The 17,671-nt window shown below is 40.6% G+C and overlaps 5 protein-coding genes across 8 annotated transcripts; 4 read left to right on the top strand and 1 right to left on the bottom strand.

The window, feature by feature from the left end:
• The first annotated feature begins 2,466 nt into the window (after window positions 1-2,466).
• myct1a (myc target 1a) lies at window positions 2,467-5,475 on the top strand. The gene is made up of 2 exons (XM_077586934.1): window positions 2,467-2,946; window positions 4,361-5,475. Exons 1-2 carry the CDS (start codon window positions 2,892-2,894, stop codon window positions 4,897-4,899), a joined length of 594 nt encoding a protein of 197 aa, XP_077443060.1. The 5' UTR covers window positions 2,467-2,891; the 3' UTR covers window positions 4,900-5,475.
• A 467-nt stretch (window positions 5,476-5,942) lies between these two features.
• Window positions 5,943-10,623, top strand: serac1 (serine active site containing 1). Its single transcript, XM_077586935.1, has 17 exons — window positions 5,943-6,003; window positions 6,388-6,493; window positions 6,622-6,658; window positions 6,727-6,866; window positions 7,227-7,316; window positions 7,579-7,710; window positions 7,779-7,900; window positions 7,969-8,097; window positions 8,159-8,272; window positions 8,342-8,504; window positions 8,629-8,779; window positions 8,837-8,984; window positions 9,045-9,145; window positions 9,230-9,327; window positions 9,414-9,596; window positions 9,846-9,989; window positions 10,084-10,623. The coding sequence occupies exons 2-17, from the start codon at window positions 6,400-6,402 to the stop codon at window positions 10,218-10,220; spliced, it is 1,983 nt and encodes a 660-aa protein (XP_077443061.1). The 5' UTR covers window positions 5,943-6,003; window positions 6,388-6,399; the 3' UTR covers window positions 10,221-10,623.
• Window positions 10,624-11,023: 400 nt separating this feature from the next.
• Window positions 11,024-11,671, top strand: gtf2h5 (general transcription factor IIH, polypeptide 5). 2 transcript variants are annotated; one of them, XM_077587439.1, is made up of 3 exons: window positions 11,024-11,101; window positions 11,264-11,319; window positions 11,388-11,671. In XM_077587439.1, exons 2-3 carry the CDS (start codon window positions 11,285-11,287, stop codon window positions 11,566-11,568), a joined length of 216 nt encoding a protein of 71 aa, XP_077443565.1. In that variant the 5' UTR covers window positions 11,024-11,101; window positions 11,264-11,284; the 3' UTR covers window positions 11,569-11,671. The 2 variants fall into 2 exon arrangements, with proteins under 2 accessions (XP_077443565.1, XP_077443566.1); XM_077587440.1 differs by lacking the exon at window positions 11,024-11,101 and having other exon boundaries at window positions 11,113-11,319.
• A 270-nt stretch (window positions 11,672-11,941) lies between these two features.
• dynlt1b (dynein light chain Tctex-type 1b) lies at window positions 11,942-12,887 on the top strand. Of its 2 annotated transcripts, XM_077587710.1 has the most exons (5): window positions 11,943-11,999; window positions 12,136-12,177; window positions 12,378-12,501; window positions 12,591-12,668; window positions 12,746-12,887. In XM_077587710.1, the coding sequence occupies exons 1-5, from the start codon at window positions 11,976-11,978 to the stop codon at window positions 12,814-12,816; spliced, it is 339 nt and encodes a 112-aa protein (XP_077443836.1). In that variant the 5' UTR covers window positions 11,943-11,975; the 3' UTR covers window positions 12,817-12,887. The 2 variants fall into 2 exon arrangements, with proteins under 2 accessions (XP_077443837.1, XP_077443836.1); XM_077587711.1 differs by lacking the exon at window positions 12,136-12,177 and having other exon boundaries at window positions 11,942-11,999.
• Window positions 12,888-13,379: 492 nt separating this feature from the next.
• Window positions 13,380-17,592, bottom strand: tmem181 (transmembrane protein 181). 2 transcript variants are annotated; one of them, XM_077587709.1, is made up of 17 exons: window positions 17,313-17,592; window positions 16,584-16,687; window positions 16,429-16,493; window positions 16,066-16,156; window positions 15,862-15,980; window positions 15,673-15,789; window positions 15,521-15,601; window positions 15,351-15,450; window positions 15,108-15,238; window positions 14,891-14,982; window positions 14,763-14,820; window positions 14,600-14,702; window positions 14,464-14,515; window positions 14,311-14,393; window positions 14,135-14,224; window positions 13,993-14,059; window positions 13,380-13,923 (listed from the first exon to the last, which is right to left on the bottom strand). In XM_077587709.1, exons 1-17 carry the CDS (start codon window positions 17,435-17,437, stop codon window positions 13,839-13,841), a joined length of 1,563 nt encoding a protein of 520 aa, XP_077443835.1. In that variant the 5' UTR covers window positions 17,438-17,592; the 3' UTR covers window positions 13,380-13,838. The 2 variants fall into 2 exon arrangements, with proteins under 2 accessions (XP_077443835.1, XP_077443834.1); XM_077587708.1 differs by lacking the exon at window positions 17,313-17,592 and adding an exon at window positions 16,891-17,040.
• Between the last annotated feature and the right edge of the window lie 79 nt (window positions 17,593-17,671).

The raw sequence follows: 17,671 nt of genomic DNA on the forward strand, positions 1-17,671 counted from the left end.
GGAATTTGGTGACGGTATTGAGGAAGTTTGCTTGATTTGAATCCAAATTCTGGGAATCTTAGCGAGCAGCGCATTTGGAAATAGTTGCACGGACGGATACTTTGAAGAAGGTATAAAATTATTATAATAAGGATTCAGGTGTGTAATTAGTAAAGTTTCACATTGCAGACACAGATGACAATCTGAGACCTAGATTTATACCAGTAAATTTAAAATGAAATTGGCTTTCTATACAATTTTCAAGCCAGACAACAGCTAGTGTAAATAACCGTCATGTGCCAATATATGTGTGTAAAAAGAAAATTTCTTTAAAATCATTTTGTGACGTCTTCCTGGAAATACTGTTTTTATTGAGCCAGAAAAATGAACTTATATCTTTTACAATGTAAATTCTATTTGCTGGGATTCCCATGATTAAGATGCTATTCGCCCTTGAATGGGCAAAATATTTTAGATTTTTCTTTCATTTGTTTAAACCCTCTAACAAATTGAAGACTATCACATTGTGTGAGCAAATATAGCAACACTTCACTGGCTATTTTTGTGAGAGCAAGCAAAACAGCATGTCGACATGACAATATAATGATGACGAATAGAATTCTGCTTGCTGATTGTCATTTTGAGATGAAAATGTGATGTATTTGGCTAGAGGGTGCATATACATACCTCTGCAGTCCTCATTCCTATGCAGCCCGGCTCAGGGTGACCTCCAACGTCGAGAGCCCCTCAGGAGCGAGCAGATGCGGCCGAGGAGAAAGGAGCTGCCACTGCAGAAGAGAGGAGAAAAAAAAGAAAAAAAATCAAACATAGGGTCAACGCAAGGAGTTTTGCTCCTGTGGCGAACCATCCTGACGTTTGCTTATCTAATAAACGCACGGCGGTTGCTGTGTTAATCCACCCTGCAACAGAGTCAGCAATTTTCCCAGGCTTTTTAGAAAGTTGTGGGATGAAATTGACTCGGTGCCAAAGAGGCAGACGCTGGCCTCCACTCCAGGACGGATGCATCTCTTGTTAAAGATGCTGAGCGTATAGGGCAGGGGTGCTTGATTATTTTACAGTGAGTGGAAAGAATATATTTGGCTTTTCTGAGGGCCAGCGTCAACTGTTTGGACACAGACAGCCTTCCAAGTCAAAATGGATTGGACGTAAAATACTGTCGATGGCAGAAAAATTAACATAAGGTAGCCTCGTAGGCCAATAGGTTACTTTTTTTTTTAAAAGGGTGATTTAGTTTTTTCTTTGTTATTTTTTTAAATGACATTTACACTGCAAATGCAGAAGATTTAAGAATAAATGATGTACAATCTTCTTAAAGATGCTATGACAGGGACATCAAATGATAACAGATCATAATTTGGACACATTTCTATCCAAGAAAAATACCTCTAATAATGAAATTAGATTCGAATTAGCCTTCCTTTCTCAACTACCTTGGCTCCACCCACTAACAGAGGATGACATCACACCCAGAATTATTGCATTCAGCTCGCATGCTATCTATCCATAGGCTTTCTATTCCCTCGTCGCCATGTGACCGCATTCTGTCAACATTTACGAGCTGGCACAGGAATAGAAAGCTAAGAAATGATCAAATGATGAAAAAAGTGGGCTTTTCTGATGCATTATTTTGGGTGGAATAACTATTCAATGGAAAAAACACCCGAAATTGAGGGCCAAATTCATTTTCTACATTGAGAATTAAATTACTCAAGTCATTTTTAATTTTGCTTACCATTTGACAACAGCCAAAAGGACTGAGGTGAAGGTATTATACATATTTGAAAAATAAATAGTTAATAAAATTAAATGTGAATGTCATATTTTAAATTAAATACTTGATTCGTACACTAAAAGCGTCCATACCACTTTTTTTAAGTTGATTAATTCAATTGTAATTTACAACCCAGTCAAAGGAGCATCTCTCAATATCTATGGAAACCAGTTGTAAAGTAGGATGAAATGGTGGACTAGTACTCCATCTCCTGGATGGGAAAAAAAAGGAACTACCCTTATGTTTTAAGTTCTGGAAATTTTTTTTCCATCATATTTGTTGACACACAATAACACGGAGAAAAAAATATTTCTGCTAAATATCTTGTGTGTCTCGTTCGGCCCCTGAAAAAGGAAATAAGTCTGTGTTTTGTACATAAATACTGTGGCCTAAGCAGCATTAGATTCATAGCAACACCATAACAAGCGCGTTTCTTTGTGTCTGCCCTGATAAATTTCAGCTGGAGGGGATTACAACTGCTGGTATAAAATGATAACTTGTCACCCAGTGATTTAAAACGCATTTCCATTTTTGGGCTTCTGTCAGGCTTATCGAAAGAAATGTTTTTATTGGCCCTTCCGTCGCCGCAAATGGGGCCAGACGACCACTGACCTGGCGTGCTGTGTGGAAAGTCTGAAACTTTTGGAAGAGGGCGAAGCTAAAAAACGGCTTCAAAACTCATTACCAAGTGTTAAATTAAGCGCTTACTTCTTACATGTTGATATTTATCAACCTGAAGGAAATGATGAAAGAGGAAGAGAGGAAAAGCACTCCCTCTTCCCAACGCCGGGGTCTCTGTCCGGGAAAGATAAGCTTCTGCTGGAGCTTGTTTCATGGGGGGAAAGCAGGAAATGTGACAGTGTTGGAGTTCTTTTCTTTTCTTTTTTTTTTCCACACTTCCATAAACAATTCAAGCACCAGTCCACGAGCGCCTCTGAGCTGAGGGAGCCTGACACGCGTGGAGAGAAAGAGGGGAGGAGAGAGGAACAGGAAAGAAGTTCTGGAGAAAGACAGGAAAATCCATTAGTGAATGTAAAAAGAGACAAGAAAAGGGGAGAAAGAAGAGAGCTCCTGATTTTCTTTTTTTTTTTGGTGCTCTCATGACACGGCAAGCAAAGTCATGGCTGTGAATGATACCAATCTCTTCATGGAAATTGCTCAGTCTTTTGATGCTGGTGAGTTTCACCTAACTTTTCTTATCTTATTCGGCTAATTGTGCTTGTTTCTCTCTCGGGAAAACACGTGGAATATGGTGTCATACGTTTACCAGATTCAAAACGAGGCATATTTGGTGGGACATGGTTGAACAATTGTTAAGATTATTTTCAAAGTCAATGTTTAGCTGTAAACAAAAGGAAATTGATGTGTTGTTCGTGGCAGACATCCAGATTTAACCATTCAATGTGGGAGACCCAATGGGAGAAAATAGTTTGTTGTTGTCGCTCTATGAAAACACTCATTGTGGGAAAAAAAACATGGTTTATAAACCACAATGATGGATTTTGATATCCAACCACTTAAACTAGTAAATTACAAAAACATGAACATAGTACATGGATGTTAAAATAGAAAACAAGGAAATGGGGGCGCCAATTCTAAAGTGGATTGAAATGTGCACTAACATTTGACAAGGAAATAAACTCAACTTGGCTTTAGGAAGGCATGCTATTCCAAAACATCAACTTCAATCCGGGTTTGGAAAAGACAACATTTCCTAAAATTCATCATCATTTTGTGTTCTTGCTCTCATTTTGATATACACTTGGAATATTAGTGTTTTCACAAGAGCTCAGGCTTTTGTAGTCTCCAGGCAGCAGTGTATTAGGAGAATAATATTATCTTGGGATAATAATAAGGCTTAAAATGATCCAGAAACAATTGTTTTAAATTAATAGGAATGTCAAATCATTCAATGTTCACAAGTATGGATGGAAAACTAAAAACAATCAAAAGCGTTAACAATGGACAGTTTTACCCATGTGTGTAAACTTCAAAATTGCAAAATAAAGACAAATAGCACTTATTTTTACAGTATAATTTGAGTGAGAGAGCCGTCAGTGGTCATTCACTGCGGTTTGACCTGACGGAATTCAGTCACCTAAGAAAGAGCGTTGATGGACATCCAGTATTGAGCAATGGCTTAAGCTGAGAAGAATTTAGGTCAGCTTTTTCTGGCCAAAATCAATGAGCACTTTGAGGCAAAGATGACAAACGGTAGTTGTAATAGAATCCTTTCTTCTTTCAAATTGATCCAAAGGAGCGCTAATGTAACACAGTGTGTTGTAGAGTGATGCGATTGTTATTGTTGGAAAGACAGACAGAAAGAACTCCAGGAAACCACCAGCACTGAAGAGAAGCGCAATTGAAATGAAAGAAAAATGACATTTTCCAAAGAGGCTCAAGTGTGGAATAGTGCTTAGCACGTCCAGCTCACATTTCTGAGGTTTGACACCCAAATGATATTCTTGCATTAATCTCCATGACTTCTTCGACTATGGTCCATCGCAATACCATACAAAAACGTGAATTCCTGGCCTTTTTCTTTTGTTTCCACATCGATAGTGTCTAAACAACATCTTCTCTCCCTAGTCCCCCTAATCATAGCTTTCAGCGTTTCGGTGGCAGCGGGCCTACTTTTGGGATCCCTGGTCTACGTGGTCCTGACCTGGCTTTCCCGCCGCAGAGCGGGCTCTGCCCGGATCTCTAGCTGCCCCCCTCCTCGGCAAACTCGTCCCTCCCGTCGAAACCACCCGGGATTCAACCGGAGCAGCGGCAACCACGACCGGAGGAGCAACAACAGCCTGGTCAGCGCCGCTTTCACTTTCCATCGCCAGACGTCCACCCCGGATCCTTTCGACACTCTGGGCCACAAGTCCAGTTTCAGGGGGTCCACCTTCCACCCCCTCATCCACTGTAGCCAGATAGCCAGGGAGGCGGAGGAAGGCAGCCAGACGTCACTGCCTCGCACGCCCATGTTGACCACCTCCACCGGATCGGCTCGCTCCGTAGCCACCCCCCCGAGACCCAATTCCTTTTGGGGGGACAGCGTGAGGGGCTTCCAGGCTACGCAAACCCCTCCTCCCGCTTATGAGAGCATTATTAGGGCCTACCAGGAGACAAATACATAGGGAAATATGGCCCGGATTGCTCTCCTGAACTTTGTAAATATATGTCTAAAACTGTATTTGATTTATTTGACCACACGCCATAACATGGAAGGGACTTTTTGAATAAAATTGTTATTTTGCTTGTATAAATATAATTGCCTAAAATATTGACAGCTTCATTTGACTATGAGAAATACTGACAAAAAATATTTGATCAATGTGACTACATACCTACAATACATCTACCAAAATTATTTCTAATTTGACCAAGAATAACAGAGGGATAGTAATTTTAAGTCAATTAATTTAATTAATCAGCCCTGACATCAAAAGAAATGTAAAAATTCAGCCTCCTATAATCATACATACGTGGATAGCACATTATGGGTTACGTAAGCACCACTTGAATAGCAAATATTAAGAGCACATTATTTAAAATCAATTAAAATAGTAATTATCCTATAAAGATTTTTTAAATAATGTTGCCATTTTTGATCAATAAAATATGTTTGGAGAAAACCCCTTCAAAATATGTAATATGGCAATGAGGTGCTCATAATATGTTGGGTATTATGTGATTATGTTAATAACATTAAGTTAATGTAATAAATGGAGCAAACGTATGAACTTCAAGTTGTCCATTTGTTTACTCACTATCATCATTTACACAAATAAGCATGTCTGGAATATTTAAACACTATCAACACATTGATTAAATGAATAAACATGACACAAAGCATTCATCCATTTTCTATAAAAATTACACTTTACACGCATGAGGTTCACCAGCCATTACAAGGCACATCCAGTGCAACCACTTATTCATATGCTCAATTATGGATCATTTTAGGTCTTCAATTTTAAACTAGTAAATAAGAGAGAACATACCTGTCAAATATTTTGAAATTGGTCAAAAATGGATCGATGTGCTATATTTTTTAAATAAACACACAGACACACAATAACCAACGCTACTCAAATACGTGATATGATTTGATTTTAGTAAGTCACAAAATGTATTTTTAGAACATAAGGTTCACGTGGGAGGCGTTTCCATGCTGACGTAGAATTTGTGCGACGTATTTTGCAAAACAAACCCGGGGCGCATCAGCTGGACAAAACACGGTATGTGTTCAAAACACCAATCGGTAAAATATTAAGTTCAGATCGTAATTTCATATTCAAATTAATTTCAAATTCACAATAACTAGTGAATAAAAATGGAGTACAGACGATGTCAGACTTGGAGTCACCGTCAGTTTAAAGCTCGCTGTCAGCTTAGCTCTGACGTTTAGTACAAGGAAATCGCCGGCTGCTTTTATTACTAAAATATTCACTTTTTCCACATGGCTTTTGGTGACTGACAATTTGCTAAATTTCGTTTTTTCGGTATGTCGAACCATATGACAACTTCATGATGAACATGCTCCATCACCCCCGTGCACAGTCATTTGCAGAATAGCACGTCTGTGCAGTTGAGCTGGTTTATTTATTATGTATTTGTTTTAGCAAAACAAGAGGATGTCTGCGACTGCACTGCGCTTGATACGATGCAGGAGACTGAGCACGGCCGGGTTACCAGGAGTGACCAAATCACTACGGTGGAGGGATTTAAGTGAGTTTTGGGGCTCAAACATCACAAATAAATTGTCATGTATTTAGAGATAATGTTTCTCAAAATGTGGGGACCAGCACCCCAATTTTTAAAAATGTTTTTAGACAACAATGTTTTTTTCTCCCTAGGGAAGGTTGCCAAGGTAACAGGAGCTATAGTCTTAGGGTAAGTGATTTCACTTGAAAAATGGCCAGATTTGTGGATGTACGTGTCTGACGTTTCCACTTGGACAGAGGTTGCCTTTTCATCACGTACGAAGTGGCCGCCCTGGACAAGGCGATGACTATCGACACCAGCGCCATTCATCGGGAGAAGTACAAATCCTACATCTACCTGCGAGCGAGTCCCTCTGATGAAAAGGAGAACCTGACAGGTAGTTGCCATGTGTACAGAAAGCATTCTCTTTAAAATAAAGTGTTGCACCAATACAATTTTTTACTGGATTCCATGACCTGCCGTTTACAAACGAAAAAGGGAATGTTTCTGTAAAAATGCTGACAGCCTTTATTTTTTTTAATAGTTGGTCCAGGTGTTCCATGACTATTTCTGTCATCACTTCCCATCCATACTTCCTCTTTCAGCTATATTTCCTGCCAATTTTCTCACTTCCCCTGGTCAAAATATACTCTGAGGAAGCGAGGCCATTTTCCCTCATCATGAACCAGCTGACAATCATCCTAAACAAACGGTGATATCTAAAAAACATCCATGCAAGTGACATTTTTTTCTCCAGGGCTAACTCACACGACAAGAAGGGAACTTCACAAAGCGGCAAGGCGCTTTCTAGACATCTCTTCGCGTCTTCTGTTACGGTCATTAGATGGTAAGAAATGCGAAGGATTCCTTGAAAATTATTTAGAATGAGGAGTGTTTACTACTGTAAACACCAACCCAAAACATTAACATTGTATCTTCTGAAATCCAGCTGCCTATTGGATGGCACAAAGTTTGCTTAAAGGTTTGTGAACGTTCGATGTAGTGGTCCGATGGTCTTTCCGTAGATTCTGTAGGGTCAGTAGGCAGATGTGCGAGTTTTCTTTTTTTTTTAACATAGCATACTTGATCCCATTATTTTGTGTCTTCAGAGCGTCTCAGTAACGTGGACGCGGACCCACACGAGGTGGCTTTATGGGTACTCCTCAAGAGGACACAGTCTGCCAATCACGTGGTCAGAATGCAAGCTGTGCAGGAATTGGTGGATAATTGCAATTGGCAAGGTAAAGTAACAAGTAATATCGTTGTATTAAACAACACGGGTTAGATAACAATGTCGTCAATAATGCAGACTACCAATACCGGACTGCGGCCCAGGTGCTCGACCAGAGGACCGCAGTGGGCCTAGCTCGGACATTGCGAGCAGACCCGAGATTCTTCCTCCCTCCGCCTTCACTTCCTGACCTGGACGATGCAAGTATCGCTGTGAAATATTCCGTTGTGTGACCAAACCATTCACTTTTTTTTCAATATATTGACAGAATTCGTCAGCAGAGGATGGCCTGAGGCAACTGCTCGCTTCCCTACCGCAGTCAGAGGTGGATAAATGCGTTCAGTACTTCACCTCGCTGGCCCTCAGGGAGAGCACTCAGGCGTTAGCAGCACAACGGGTAAAGCTAGCTCAGAATTTTGTAGTGAAATCAGAAATTCACAATCACAATGTCACCGTAGGGTGGCTTGTGGTGTTTTGGTGGCAACGGCCTTCCTTACGCCCAAAGCCTGACTTCGGTTCCTTCCGAGAAGGTCGAGTCCTTTTGCCTGCAAGCTTTAGTGCATCACTCCAAGGTACTGTGGTTCCATCTTCAAGTCTTTTTAAACTCCTACACTAGCTTAGAACATGTTTGTTGCGCTTAGTTCCAGAGCCACTGTGACCATATAGTGTCCAACGGGGGTCTGCAGCTCCTACAGAGGGTTTATCAGCTCCGTAGAGACTCGAAGAAAATCCAGAGGAACATTGTGAGAATCATCGGGAACTTGGCTCTTAACGATAGAGTCCACCAAGCCATCGTCCAGTCAGGTAAACCCAATGACAACAAAATAGGGCAATAAATATCAATAAAACTGTTTTTTTAGGCCTGGTCATGGCGCAGTTCAAATAAAATCTATTTTTCTTATGCTACAATGTTTTCCATGACATCTAGGATGGCTGTCAGTGCTGGCTGAGATGGTCCAGTCTCCATATGTCATGGACGCTTCCCATGCGGCCCGCGCGCTCGCCAATTTGGACAGGGAGACGGTGAATGAGAAGTACCAAGACGGCGTTTACATCCTCCACCCGCAAACCCGCGACAGGTAGGGAAATCACTCATTCGCTGTGTTGTTTTTCAAAGCCACTCTTTTCGCGTCCAGTTCCAGCCAGCCAATCAAAGCAGACATACTGTTCATCCACGGGATTCTGGGGGCGGCTTTTAAGACGTGGCGACAGAGAGACCGAAACCCGCTAGAAGACGAGAACGATGGAGACAGCGAGGATGATTATACAGAGTGCTGGCCAAAGGTGACAAAGCCAAACTTGCTTAGCATCGATGAGGAGTTTCCATTTTCCTGTGGTTGACAGACATGGTTAGCAGCAGATTGTCCAAATCTGAGAGTATTGTCCGTGGAGTACGAAAGCCACCTCAGCGACTGGTTGGCCAAGTGTCCAGCCGAGAATCAGAGGTGAGGAATCCATCTGTTTTGCGTGATTTACCGACATCCGAGTGGTTGCCTAAATCCTACATTTTGTATTTGTCCATGATCCAGAAAGTCCTTAGCCTACAGGAGTCAGGAACTGCTCAGAAAACTCAAGATGGCGGGAGTTGGAAACAGGCCAGTGGTGTGGGTAGCTCACAGTATGGGAGGTGGGTTAGAGTCCTACTACAACTGTGTGTTATCACTCAAGTGGGTTAGTTTGGCCCTTCCTCCTCCATCCTTTCGTCTCTGTCAGGCTTGCTCGTGAAAAAAATGCTGATCGATGCCTCGAAAGATCCAGATCTGAGCGACCTGTTCGAGAACACCAAGGGCGTTTTGTTCTACAGCGTTCCCCATCACGGGACTTTCATGGCAGAATACTCCGTCAGTGTCCGATATTTGCTTTTCCCCTCCATCGAGGTCAAAGAGCTTTGCAGAGGTCAGTTATAATAAAGTCAATTCTGACATCTCAAACCCCAAATGCATTTCGTCAATGGCAGCCAATGAGTTATACCTTTTAAAAACATCAAAACACCTTTTTTATACCCGATTCCGATCCTCTGTTTAACAAATGAAAGTGGAAAGATTTTAAATTGGCATTTACCTCCTATTTTTCTGAAAGTGGCCCTCAGAGAAAAAAACTTTTGAGTTCAATTATTGTTATTTTTATAAACGGTCTCATTTTCAGATTCTCCAGCTCTGCGCGACCTCAATGAAAACTTCTTGCACATGGCTAAAGAAAAGGAAATCAATGTGCTTAGCTTCGCGGAAAGGCTGCCCACAACCATCGGTCCTATGATCAAGATACTAGTGGTCCCAGCACAGTCTGCAAGTAAGCTTGAAGGAAACCCAACTTCTCATGCACAAATGATATAAAGTTTGTTATTCCAAAAAAAAGCAGTCTACTCACCGAATTAATTTTCCAGATGTCGGCATCGGAGACCTGATCGAGGTGGACGTGGATCATCTCAGCATCTGCAAACCAGAGAGGAAAGATTCATTTTTGTACAAACGCAGCCTCCGCTTCATCCAAGAAACTCTGCACAGCACCATCGGCCGCTGACGTTCATCAGCTTACAACATCATTGATTATTGCATTGGAATAATACATGACATTCCTTGCCATGAATATTGTGATCATATTGAATAAGCGATAACATAAGACTGTAAAGAGCTGCCATTTGCTAAAGTAGAAAACTGGATGGTTATCTCACAAGTGCCAAATGGATTATTTTTAAGACAAGATATGAAATTGATTTTATTTTTCCTCAAGTCAGATGTGCTAGTAGTTTATTTAAAAAATGATGATGTATGCTTTAACCACAAAACTGGCTTAGTACACTGTATTTAAAAACAATATGTTTCGTTTTTATTATTTGTTGTTTACGCACCTGTGACCTGCTCAGGAGCTATTTGGATGCATAACTTAAATCATCACTGCTTAAATGCATTTTTATTTTCATTAACTGCTTAAATGCATTTTTATTTTCATTATTTTGCATCGATACGTCAGTAATAATGATGACAATTATAATATACAATATTTAGTTGCACGCTGTGGGTCGATGCAGCTTTGCAAACAAATGACAATTATTATATACAATATTTAGTTGCACGCTGTGGGTCGATGCAGCTTTGCAAACATGTCAATCGATATGTTTATTCATCTTTTGCATGCTAAAATCAAATGCTTATCGATTAGGGAACAAGCTGAAATTTTAAAATACATGGATCAGTTCCAAATAACCTGAAATTTAAGAAATCTAGTTTCAAAAACTTACCATAACGTGTCGATTAACTGATTTAAAGCCAAAAGCACAGTTGCGATTAATTGTATTCGCGCATGCGCACTAGCATGATACTAAACTTGTCCATAATTCTTCGCCGTCATGTCGTCATCATTATGAGACACGCAAACTTGCGTTGAACAATAACACATTCCAGGTTGGTTTGTTAAATACATCCAATGCCAATAAAATCGTTGCTCACGCGTGTCCTGCACGTGAGAATAACACGGAAAACGTGGCTTTTAAATGTCGACGTTGTTATAGTTAGAACATCATCGTGCGCTTTACGGTTGCGATCTAATAATATGTCTTACAACAGGTTTCGAGGCCATCACTCAAAATGGTTAACGTGCACAAAGGTGTCCTTGTAGAATGGTAAGTAAAAAGACCACTATAGTGGGATGTATTTGCAATATTCAAACGTGTTGTTGTTTATTCCTAAGCGACCCTGCCATGAAGCAATTCCTCCTGTATCTGGATGAGACAATGGCTCTGGGGAAGAAGTTCATCCTGAAAGACTTGGACGACACGCACGTCTTCATCACAACTGACGTGGTCCAGACGCTACAGGAGAGAGTGGGAAAACTCATCGATCAGAACTCCTTCACCATCACACAAAAATGAGAAACCCTTCTAGACAAAGGACAATGTACAGTTGTCTGTACTATTGGTTTACAGTCCTCTTTCTTCACCATTTGTGCTCACAATAAATCATTTTCAATATTAATTTTTGGCCTCTACTACTTTCCCCGAGTACTGGATGAATAAAGTTGTCTAATCTAATTTGCAGATCCCAGTGTAAAAATTGGAAAATAAATTTGGCATGAATATTACAAAATGAATTACAAATACAAAATTTGGTGGTCTGATTTTCTTTAACGTGTTTAATTCGACATCGTTTATGCAAATAATGACAATTACATTAAACATTTATCTCTGATTCGTCTTCAAATGTCATAGAAACGCGTTTATTGTGACGTAAACGCGTTACCGGAAGTTATGCTCTGAAACTCCCAACTATTTTGCTCAACATGGACGAAGGAGGTGAAGATGAGGCAAGTATCATTTATGCGGATAAAAAAAACATCTTTTAGGATACATATCACAAATATTTTTCACGAAAAAAATACAATACTAGTACCGTAACTACGATTGAAACACTTTCTTCATTATTGTTTCTGTTGCCAACAGACTACTTTTGTCGTGGAGGACGTCACAAAGTTAATAAAAGACGTGAGTGGAATTGGATTACATTTATTACTTATTTTACTCGATGGCTAGTTAATAGTGGCGCGTTTGGGGGTACCGTTGGTTGCCATGGATACGCTAACCAAGCATGTTTGGTCGAACCATGACAATTTTATTTTGAAGGGATCTTAATCAATACTAGGCTAGTTATGAAGCACTAAATATTTACAGTGTCCTGCCCGCAGTCTATAGAAACAACAATTGGCACAAGCTCCTATCAACACTTCCGGGTGAACCAGTGGAGTACCACCATTGTGGAGCAGTGCCTCAGTCAACTGTGCAAACTTGGAAAGCCTTTCAAATACATTGGTCAGTGTGACTATTGACAGGGGACATTTAATCTCATCCTAATCCTAATCTCGCATTGAATAATAACCCCAGTTGTATTTTTTTCCCAGTCACCTGTGTCATCATGCAGAATAATGGAGCAGGGCTGCAGACTGCCAGCTCGTGCTACTGGGACAATGCTACTGATGGTAAAAACAATGAATGAAAATAACAACAGTTTAAAAAAATGTCTAAAAGATACTTGTTTTCTTTTGTCTCCAAACAGGAAACTGTGCAATAAAATGGGAGAACAAATCCATGTGCTGCATTGTCAGTGTTTTTGGCTTGGCTGTCTGAATATTAAACTTGGCTGCATTTTCACAATATGTAGAATGTACGATCAAATAAAAGGAAACAGTATTTTTTCATTCTCCAGGTGATTTTTTTTTACCCTCATTTATTAAATGCCAGAACCCCCATCCTAGTACGAATCTTAAAATTAATATAACATTCACAACTAAAGATGAGGGCACGTACATATCGGGTGTATATTACCAATAATTGACAAGAAGGGAAGGCACCATATCGATTGGAGCAGTACATGATATTTGCTTTGGCTCCCTGTAAACCTGGACAAAAGGAAAAATGACAAATGGCAAAATACCAGAAGGTGTGGTTCCGAAAACATTCCTATGCCGCATTTCAGATATACATCAAGGCAAAGATCATTCCAAAGTAGTCAGATATGTTCAACAATAGTAGATAAAGTACAAATACACATAATCCAAGCAATACAGTAGGAAATGCCAACAAATAAATAAAAAGTGCATTTACAAACCCATTTTTTTCACAAGGATATATTATGCTTCCAATTTGCTGAGTCGTATTAAATGCAGCTTTGGCACTTTTACTTCTTACCATCACAATCTTGAATCTCAGCTTTGGTCAAACTTCATGTCACACAGAATCTTGCAATAACAAACACAAAGCATTAAAGTAGAAGAAACATCAGTAGATGAACAGAAAGTGTACAAAATGTGGATTGTCTATAACCCAAATCCCCCAAGAATATTGCAATATTCCACCTTTTTCCTAATCGAAAGCCTAATTACCTCATGACTTTCCTCATATTTTTCCATTTATTTCCAGAGTGACCCTCTTATTCCTATGTACTTAAGAAACGCTAATTGTGCAAGTCAAACGATCAAAACAAAACAACTCAATTAAATGCCCCATTTACAGTAGAACTTCAGTACAGTAGAAACTGGAGGAGTGGTCCAGTTTTAAAAATATACTCATGTACACTTGCCGTATCCCCTTGTGAAAATCTCTTATTTACATATTCACATGATATTTTCTGTTTGTTTACGTCTACCGCATCAGTCGCTATCACTCTCATCCTGGAAGTTGGTGGTTGCTTTGATGGCACGTCCATTTTGTAAAGGCATATCTTCGTATTCGCTCCTTTGGAAAAGAAACACAACCTCATATTGGATTTGAATCTCCAAAAAACAAAAAGTCAAGCACCCATACCCGTAGATGACGTCGTCGTCCGAGTCGTTCAGCATGGAGAAAGCTGGATTGTCCTTCAATTGGGAGTCTTGAAAGATTAAACAAAATGGAATCAATCATCTTTATTAGCAGTTGTCGCGACTCCTTTTTTCCAACTACTTACCATAGAGGGCGTTTTTAGAAGGGGAATAAACAAATGCTAATGTGTACAAGTAAAAGTTAAGCAGACCATAAAAGGACAAAAACTCGGCTGGTATGTCTGGAGTTAAGGACAATGACTTCAAAACGTTGAATTTGTTAGGATCTGCTTCACAGCATATCGTCAAGTTTAAAGGATATAGTTTTGATAGTGAGTAGACAGCTCAGCCACAAAATTGTCCTGGAGTGCATTGGCGCCGAACCGCAAGTAGAGAATGACCAGGCTGAAAAAAAGACATTAGTGCTAGCCTGACCACTTTCAATCCACTCGGAGACCCTCACGAGAAATTGTACCTTATGGCCAGGACCACGGACGTCAGTGCCGTCAAGAATTTTAGCCGCAGATCTACAGGCAAGTCAAACGCATGCGAGTTTAAACACTTTTACACTTTTTGAGAGGGTAACTTCTTCTATTGAAGCTCCCTTTCACCTGAGTAAGGCATGTTTTTGAGTTCTGAGCAGGCTCTGACGATCAGGAAGATCAAATAGAGGGTGTAGAGGACCACGATAATCAGGAAGAACACCTTCATGCCCTGGGAGGATCCACCATTTCATAGAAGTTCAAATCTTTCACTTGCGTTAAAGTGACCCACCTCAAAGTTCTGGATGTCCACTTTATACTGGTAGGTGGGGTCTTGTAGCTCGTTGACCCTGTGATTCCCAGCAAGGTGAAAATGAGTCATTCCCGCCGCGGGGCAAAAAAATTAGATGTAAAACTCACGTCTGCCATATGCCGAGGGTGACGGCGGAGACCCAAAGAAGGCCCACGATGACCACCTTCACAAGGTAGAACGTCAAGCATCTCCGCTCCCCCTGTGGCATCAAAAGGCGACCCGCGAAATGTTGTTGTTTAAGCGTTAAGGCAGGAAAAGAGGGTCTTTGACTTCCAACTAGTCGCAAACAGCCCTCGCGTTATGTTAAACAGCGGCGGGATTCACCTGAACACGAATGCCGTGGTAGACGCAGAGCCAAAAAAGTAGCAGGGCGCACAGGAAAAGTGCCTGAAAAAAGGCATCCAACATCCCGGGAAACCAGCTGTTTACCAGGAAGGACAGCGGGAAAAAGGGATCTGGAAAGCAACAATAAACAGAAATTAATTACTTCACAAGCCATTTCAAGTTACGTACTGCTCCAACAATTCCAAACGCAAGGTAAATATTAAAAAGATGGGAGGAAATTACCATTGTAGAGTAGCAGCAGAGGCAACAAGATGGCCATCCATTTCTGCTCAATGCCCCAGTCCCTCATTGAAAACTTCCGCAACGAGTGAGCGAAAAGACACTGAGAAGAAAATGAGGGAAGAAAATCTTGATGTGCCAGCTCCCAAATCAAATGAGCATTTTCCCCTCACCGTCACCATGAAGGTCAGCAACACGAAGACAAAGCGAAACCAGATCTCAACTTGGGAAAAGGTGGGATTATAGGTTTTCCACTGAAATGCACATAAATTGCTCATCAAACCGTTAAAAATGGCTCTCCTATAAATCAGTGTGTGTCACTTACCACAAAGTTGACCTTGAGATCGTACGTGATATCCTCGAGGCCTTTGAAGCTTAATTTGACCTGATACTGGTTAAAGTTGAGGTAGCCCAAATGCAGCACGATGATCTCGTCACATTCCTACGACAGGTTGAGGGTGTTCACGACATGTTTTGAATACGCACAGGTGGGATCGCGACAGGTGACACTCACGGTCCTGCAGTGCAGCGTTCGCGATTTGCTGCGCACGCTTTTGATTTGCGCTACACTAGCATCCTGCTTCACTCCCTTGAGGTCCAGGATCATCTCAAAAGGCTGCTGGAAGTCGCCCACTGTGGCAGAAAAATTGCCTCCATTTTGACATGTGCAAACCACGAGTGAGACCGGCTCGAACCCTGAACTTTTGTGCATTCTTACCATTAGTGTGTTGAGCCTGTATTACGCAGGTGAGCCACAACTGCTGGTGATATGTACTCAGAGGTGGTGAACGTAGATTGAAGGGTCCAGTCTTAAAAATGAAGGAATTAGAAATGTATTCATTTAGAGATGATACAAAAAAAACTTAAGAGTAGGAAAGAGTTGAGAGGGTCTTAAGTGTATAATCACCCTAAAAACTGGATTAAAAGTTTTAGTGAACAAATAGATGTCATAATTTTAAATGAAAGAGGGTGATACATAACAGTAAACAAAGACTTTTTCCCTCATTTGTACTGTGACAATTTGGCTAACTGCTCAAGTACTTAAAAACAATTCAGTTTCATGTTTTTTTTATGAGATTACCTTAACAGAGAAGTTTTTGGCAAGATGATCCCCACTGTATACCTGCTCAGAAATAATCTTTGGACCTTTTAAAAAGAAAGATGTATTAAAATTGTAAGAGTTTATGAATTGAATGACAACAGACTAGTTACTAGCCAATGAATGAACGTTCATACCTGCAATTCCAATAACAACTGTCAGGGCGAAACAAGCCAGGAACACCACGAAGACCAACACAAAATGTCTTTTTGACAGAGTATACAGACGCATGGGCGCTAATCTGTAAAGGGAAAGATATATATATATATTTTAAAGGAATTACAAATACGTTATCAATATGTCAACACAGCCAACTTTCAAGTTAGCATCTGCTAACAAACTGAAGCATATGGTGCATGTAAATAAGTTAGTTTATCACGCTTGTATTTTATAATCTTAATAACAAACCGACACATGTCGAGTAAAATACTAAGCTAAACTTACGGCTCCATATGTTCCCTTTGATGGCCGCGTTGTAGCGAGAAAAACACTTTGTTGGTGAAACAACATCCGCGTAGAAAGTGGCAGAGCGAAAACTGGAATATGACGTCATTCAAATGGGGCGGAGCAGCAAAGGAAAAGTCGCGCATGCGTATTAACAACAACCATCATTTTACTAGGCATTGAATTCGCATATTCTATATACGTATTGTCATTTTACAATGACTATTTTAATAAAGATCATTACTATCTTTTCAATCTCGAATGTCTCATTTTGCACAAAAGGAACGTTACATATTTAACCATTTCAGTCCATCAATTTTGCACCATCGAATGATCACTTGTATGGCTTTCCATTTGATTCCTCCAAATAGAGGACGTCTGTAGAGTGAAATTGCCATGTCTTTGTTCGTAAAATGCAGTACCTATAAAAACGTTCATCCCGGTAGGGTGTCAATTCTTCCTTGAGCTCGTTGTAGGCCTCTTGGACTTTACGGCAAAAGTGTTTGAGGTCGCTGTAAAGAGGGTTCTCTAGGTAGTCGCTGTCCATGGCGGCACCACGCTGGAATGATATGGGGGAAAATGGCGATGGGTTGAGAGGGAGAAACGGCAACAAAATAGATCGTCTGCAGGCTAAGCGTTGTTGTTTGTATCGGTTCAATGGTGGAAGAGAGACGAGAACCGATTTAATAGAAAGGGACGGGGAGTAAAGAGAAGGGTCACGTGTCTAGAAATCAGCACCGCGGACAGAGCCGCGTCTGATGACGTCAACGTGCTGCTTGAA

The sequence above is a fragment of the Stigmatopora argus genome, chromosome 19 (genome assembly GCF_051989625.1).
Source record: "Stigmatopora argus isolate UIUO_Sarg chromosome 19, RoL_Sarg_1.0, whole genome shotgun sequence".
NCBI classification, from domain to species: domain Eukaryota; kingdom Metazoa; phylum Chordata; class Actinopteri; order Syngnathiformes; family Syngnathidae; genus Stigmatopora; species Stigmatopora argus.

What these genes read in the sequence shown, in the direction of transcription:
- gtf2h5 (XM_077587439.1), top strand. Translation starts at nt 11,285, where the DNA reads ATGGTTAACGTGCACAAAGGTGTCCTTGTAGAATG. An exon ending in AAAGGTGTCCTTGTAGAATG is followed by an intron (nt 11,320 to 11,387) that starts GTAAGTAAAAAG and finishes TTTATTCCTAAG; the next exon opens with CGACCCTGCCATGAAGCAAT.
- serac1 (XM_077586935.1), top strand. Translation starts at nt 6,400, where the DNA reads ATGTCTGCGACTGCACTGCGCTTGATACGATGCAGGAGACTGAGCACG. An exon ending in ACTACGGTGGAGGGATTTAA is followed by an intron (nt 6,494 to 6,621) that starts GTGAGTTTTGGG and finishes TTTTCTCCCTAG; the next exon opens with GGAAGGTTGCCAAGGTAACA. An exon ending in GGTCAAAGAGCTTTGCAGAG is followed by an intron (nt 9,597 to 9,845) that starts GTCAGTTATAAT and finishes TCTCATTTTCAG; the next exon opens with ATTCTCCAGCTCTGCGCGAC.
- myct1a (XM_077586934.1), top strand. Translation starts at nt 2,892, where the DNA reads ATGGCTGTGAATGATACCAATCTCTTCATGGAAATTGCTCAGTCTTTT. An exon ending in TGCTCAGTCTTTTGATGCTG is followed by an intron (nt 2,947 to 4,360) that starts GTGAGTTTCACC and finishes TTCTCTCCCTAG; the next exon opens with TCCCCCTAATCATAGCTTTC.
- dynlt1b (XM_077587710.1), top strand. Translation starts at nt 11,976, where the DNA reads ATGGACGAAGGAGGTGAAGATGAG. An exon ending in ACGAAGGAGGTGAAGATGAG is followed by an intron (nt 12,000 to 12,135) that starts GCAAGTATCATT and finishes TGTTGCCAACAG; the next exon opens with ACTACTTTTGTCGTGGAGGA. An exon ending in CTGGGACAATGCTACTGATG is followed by an intron (nt 12,669 to 12,745) that starts GTAAAAACAATG and finishes GTCTCCAAACAG; the next exon opens with GAAACTGTGCAATAAAATGG.
- tmem181 (XM_077587708.1), bottom strand. Translation starts at nt 17,036, where the DNA reads ATGCGCGACTTTTCCTTTGCTGCTCCGCCCCATTTGAATGACGTCATA. An exon ending in TCCGTGGTCCTGGCCATAAG is followed by an intron (nt 14,394 to 14,463) that starts GTACAATTTCTC and finishes TCTTTTTTTCAG; the next exon opens with CCTGGTCATTCTCTACTTGC. An exon ending in TTCTAAAAACGCCCTCTATG is followed by an intron (nt 14,060 to 14,134) that starts GTAAGTAGTTGG and finishes TAATCTTTCAAG; the next exon opens with ACTCCCAATTGAAGGACAAT.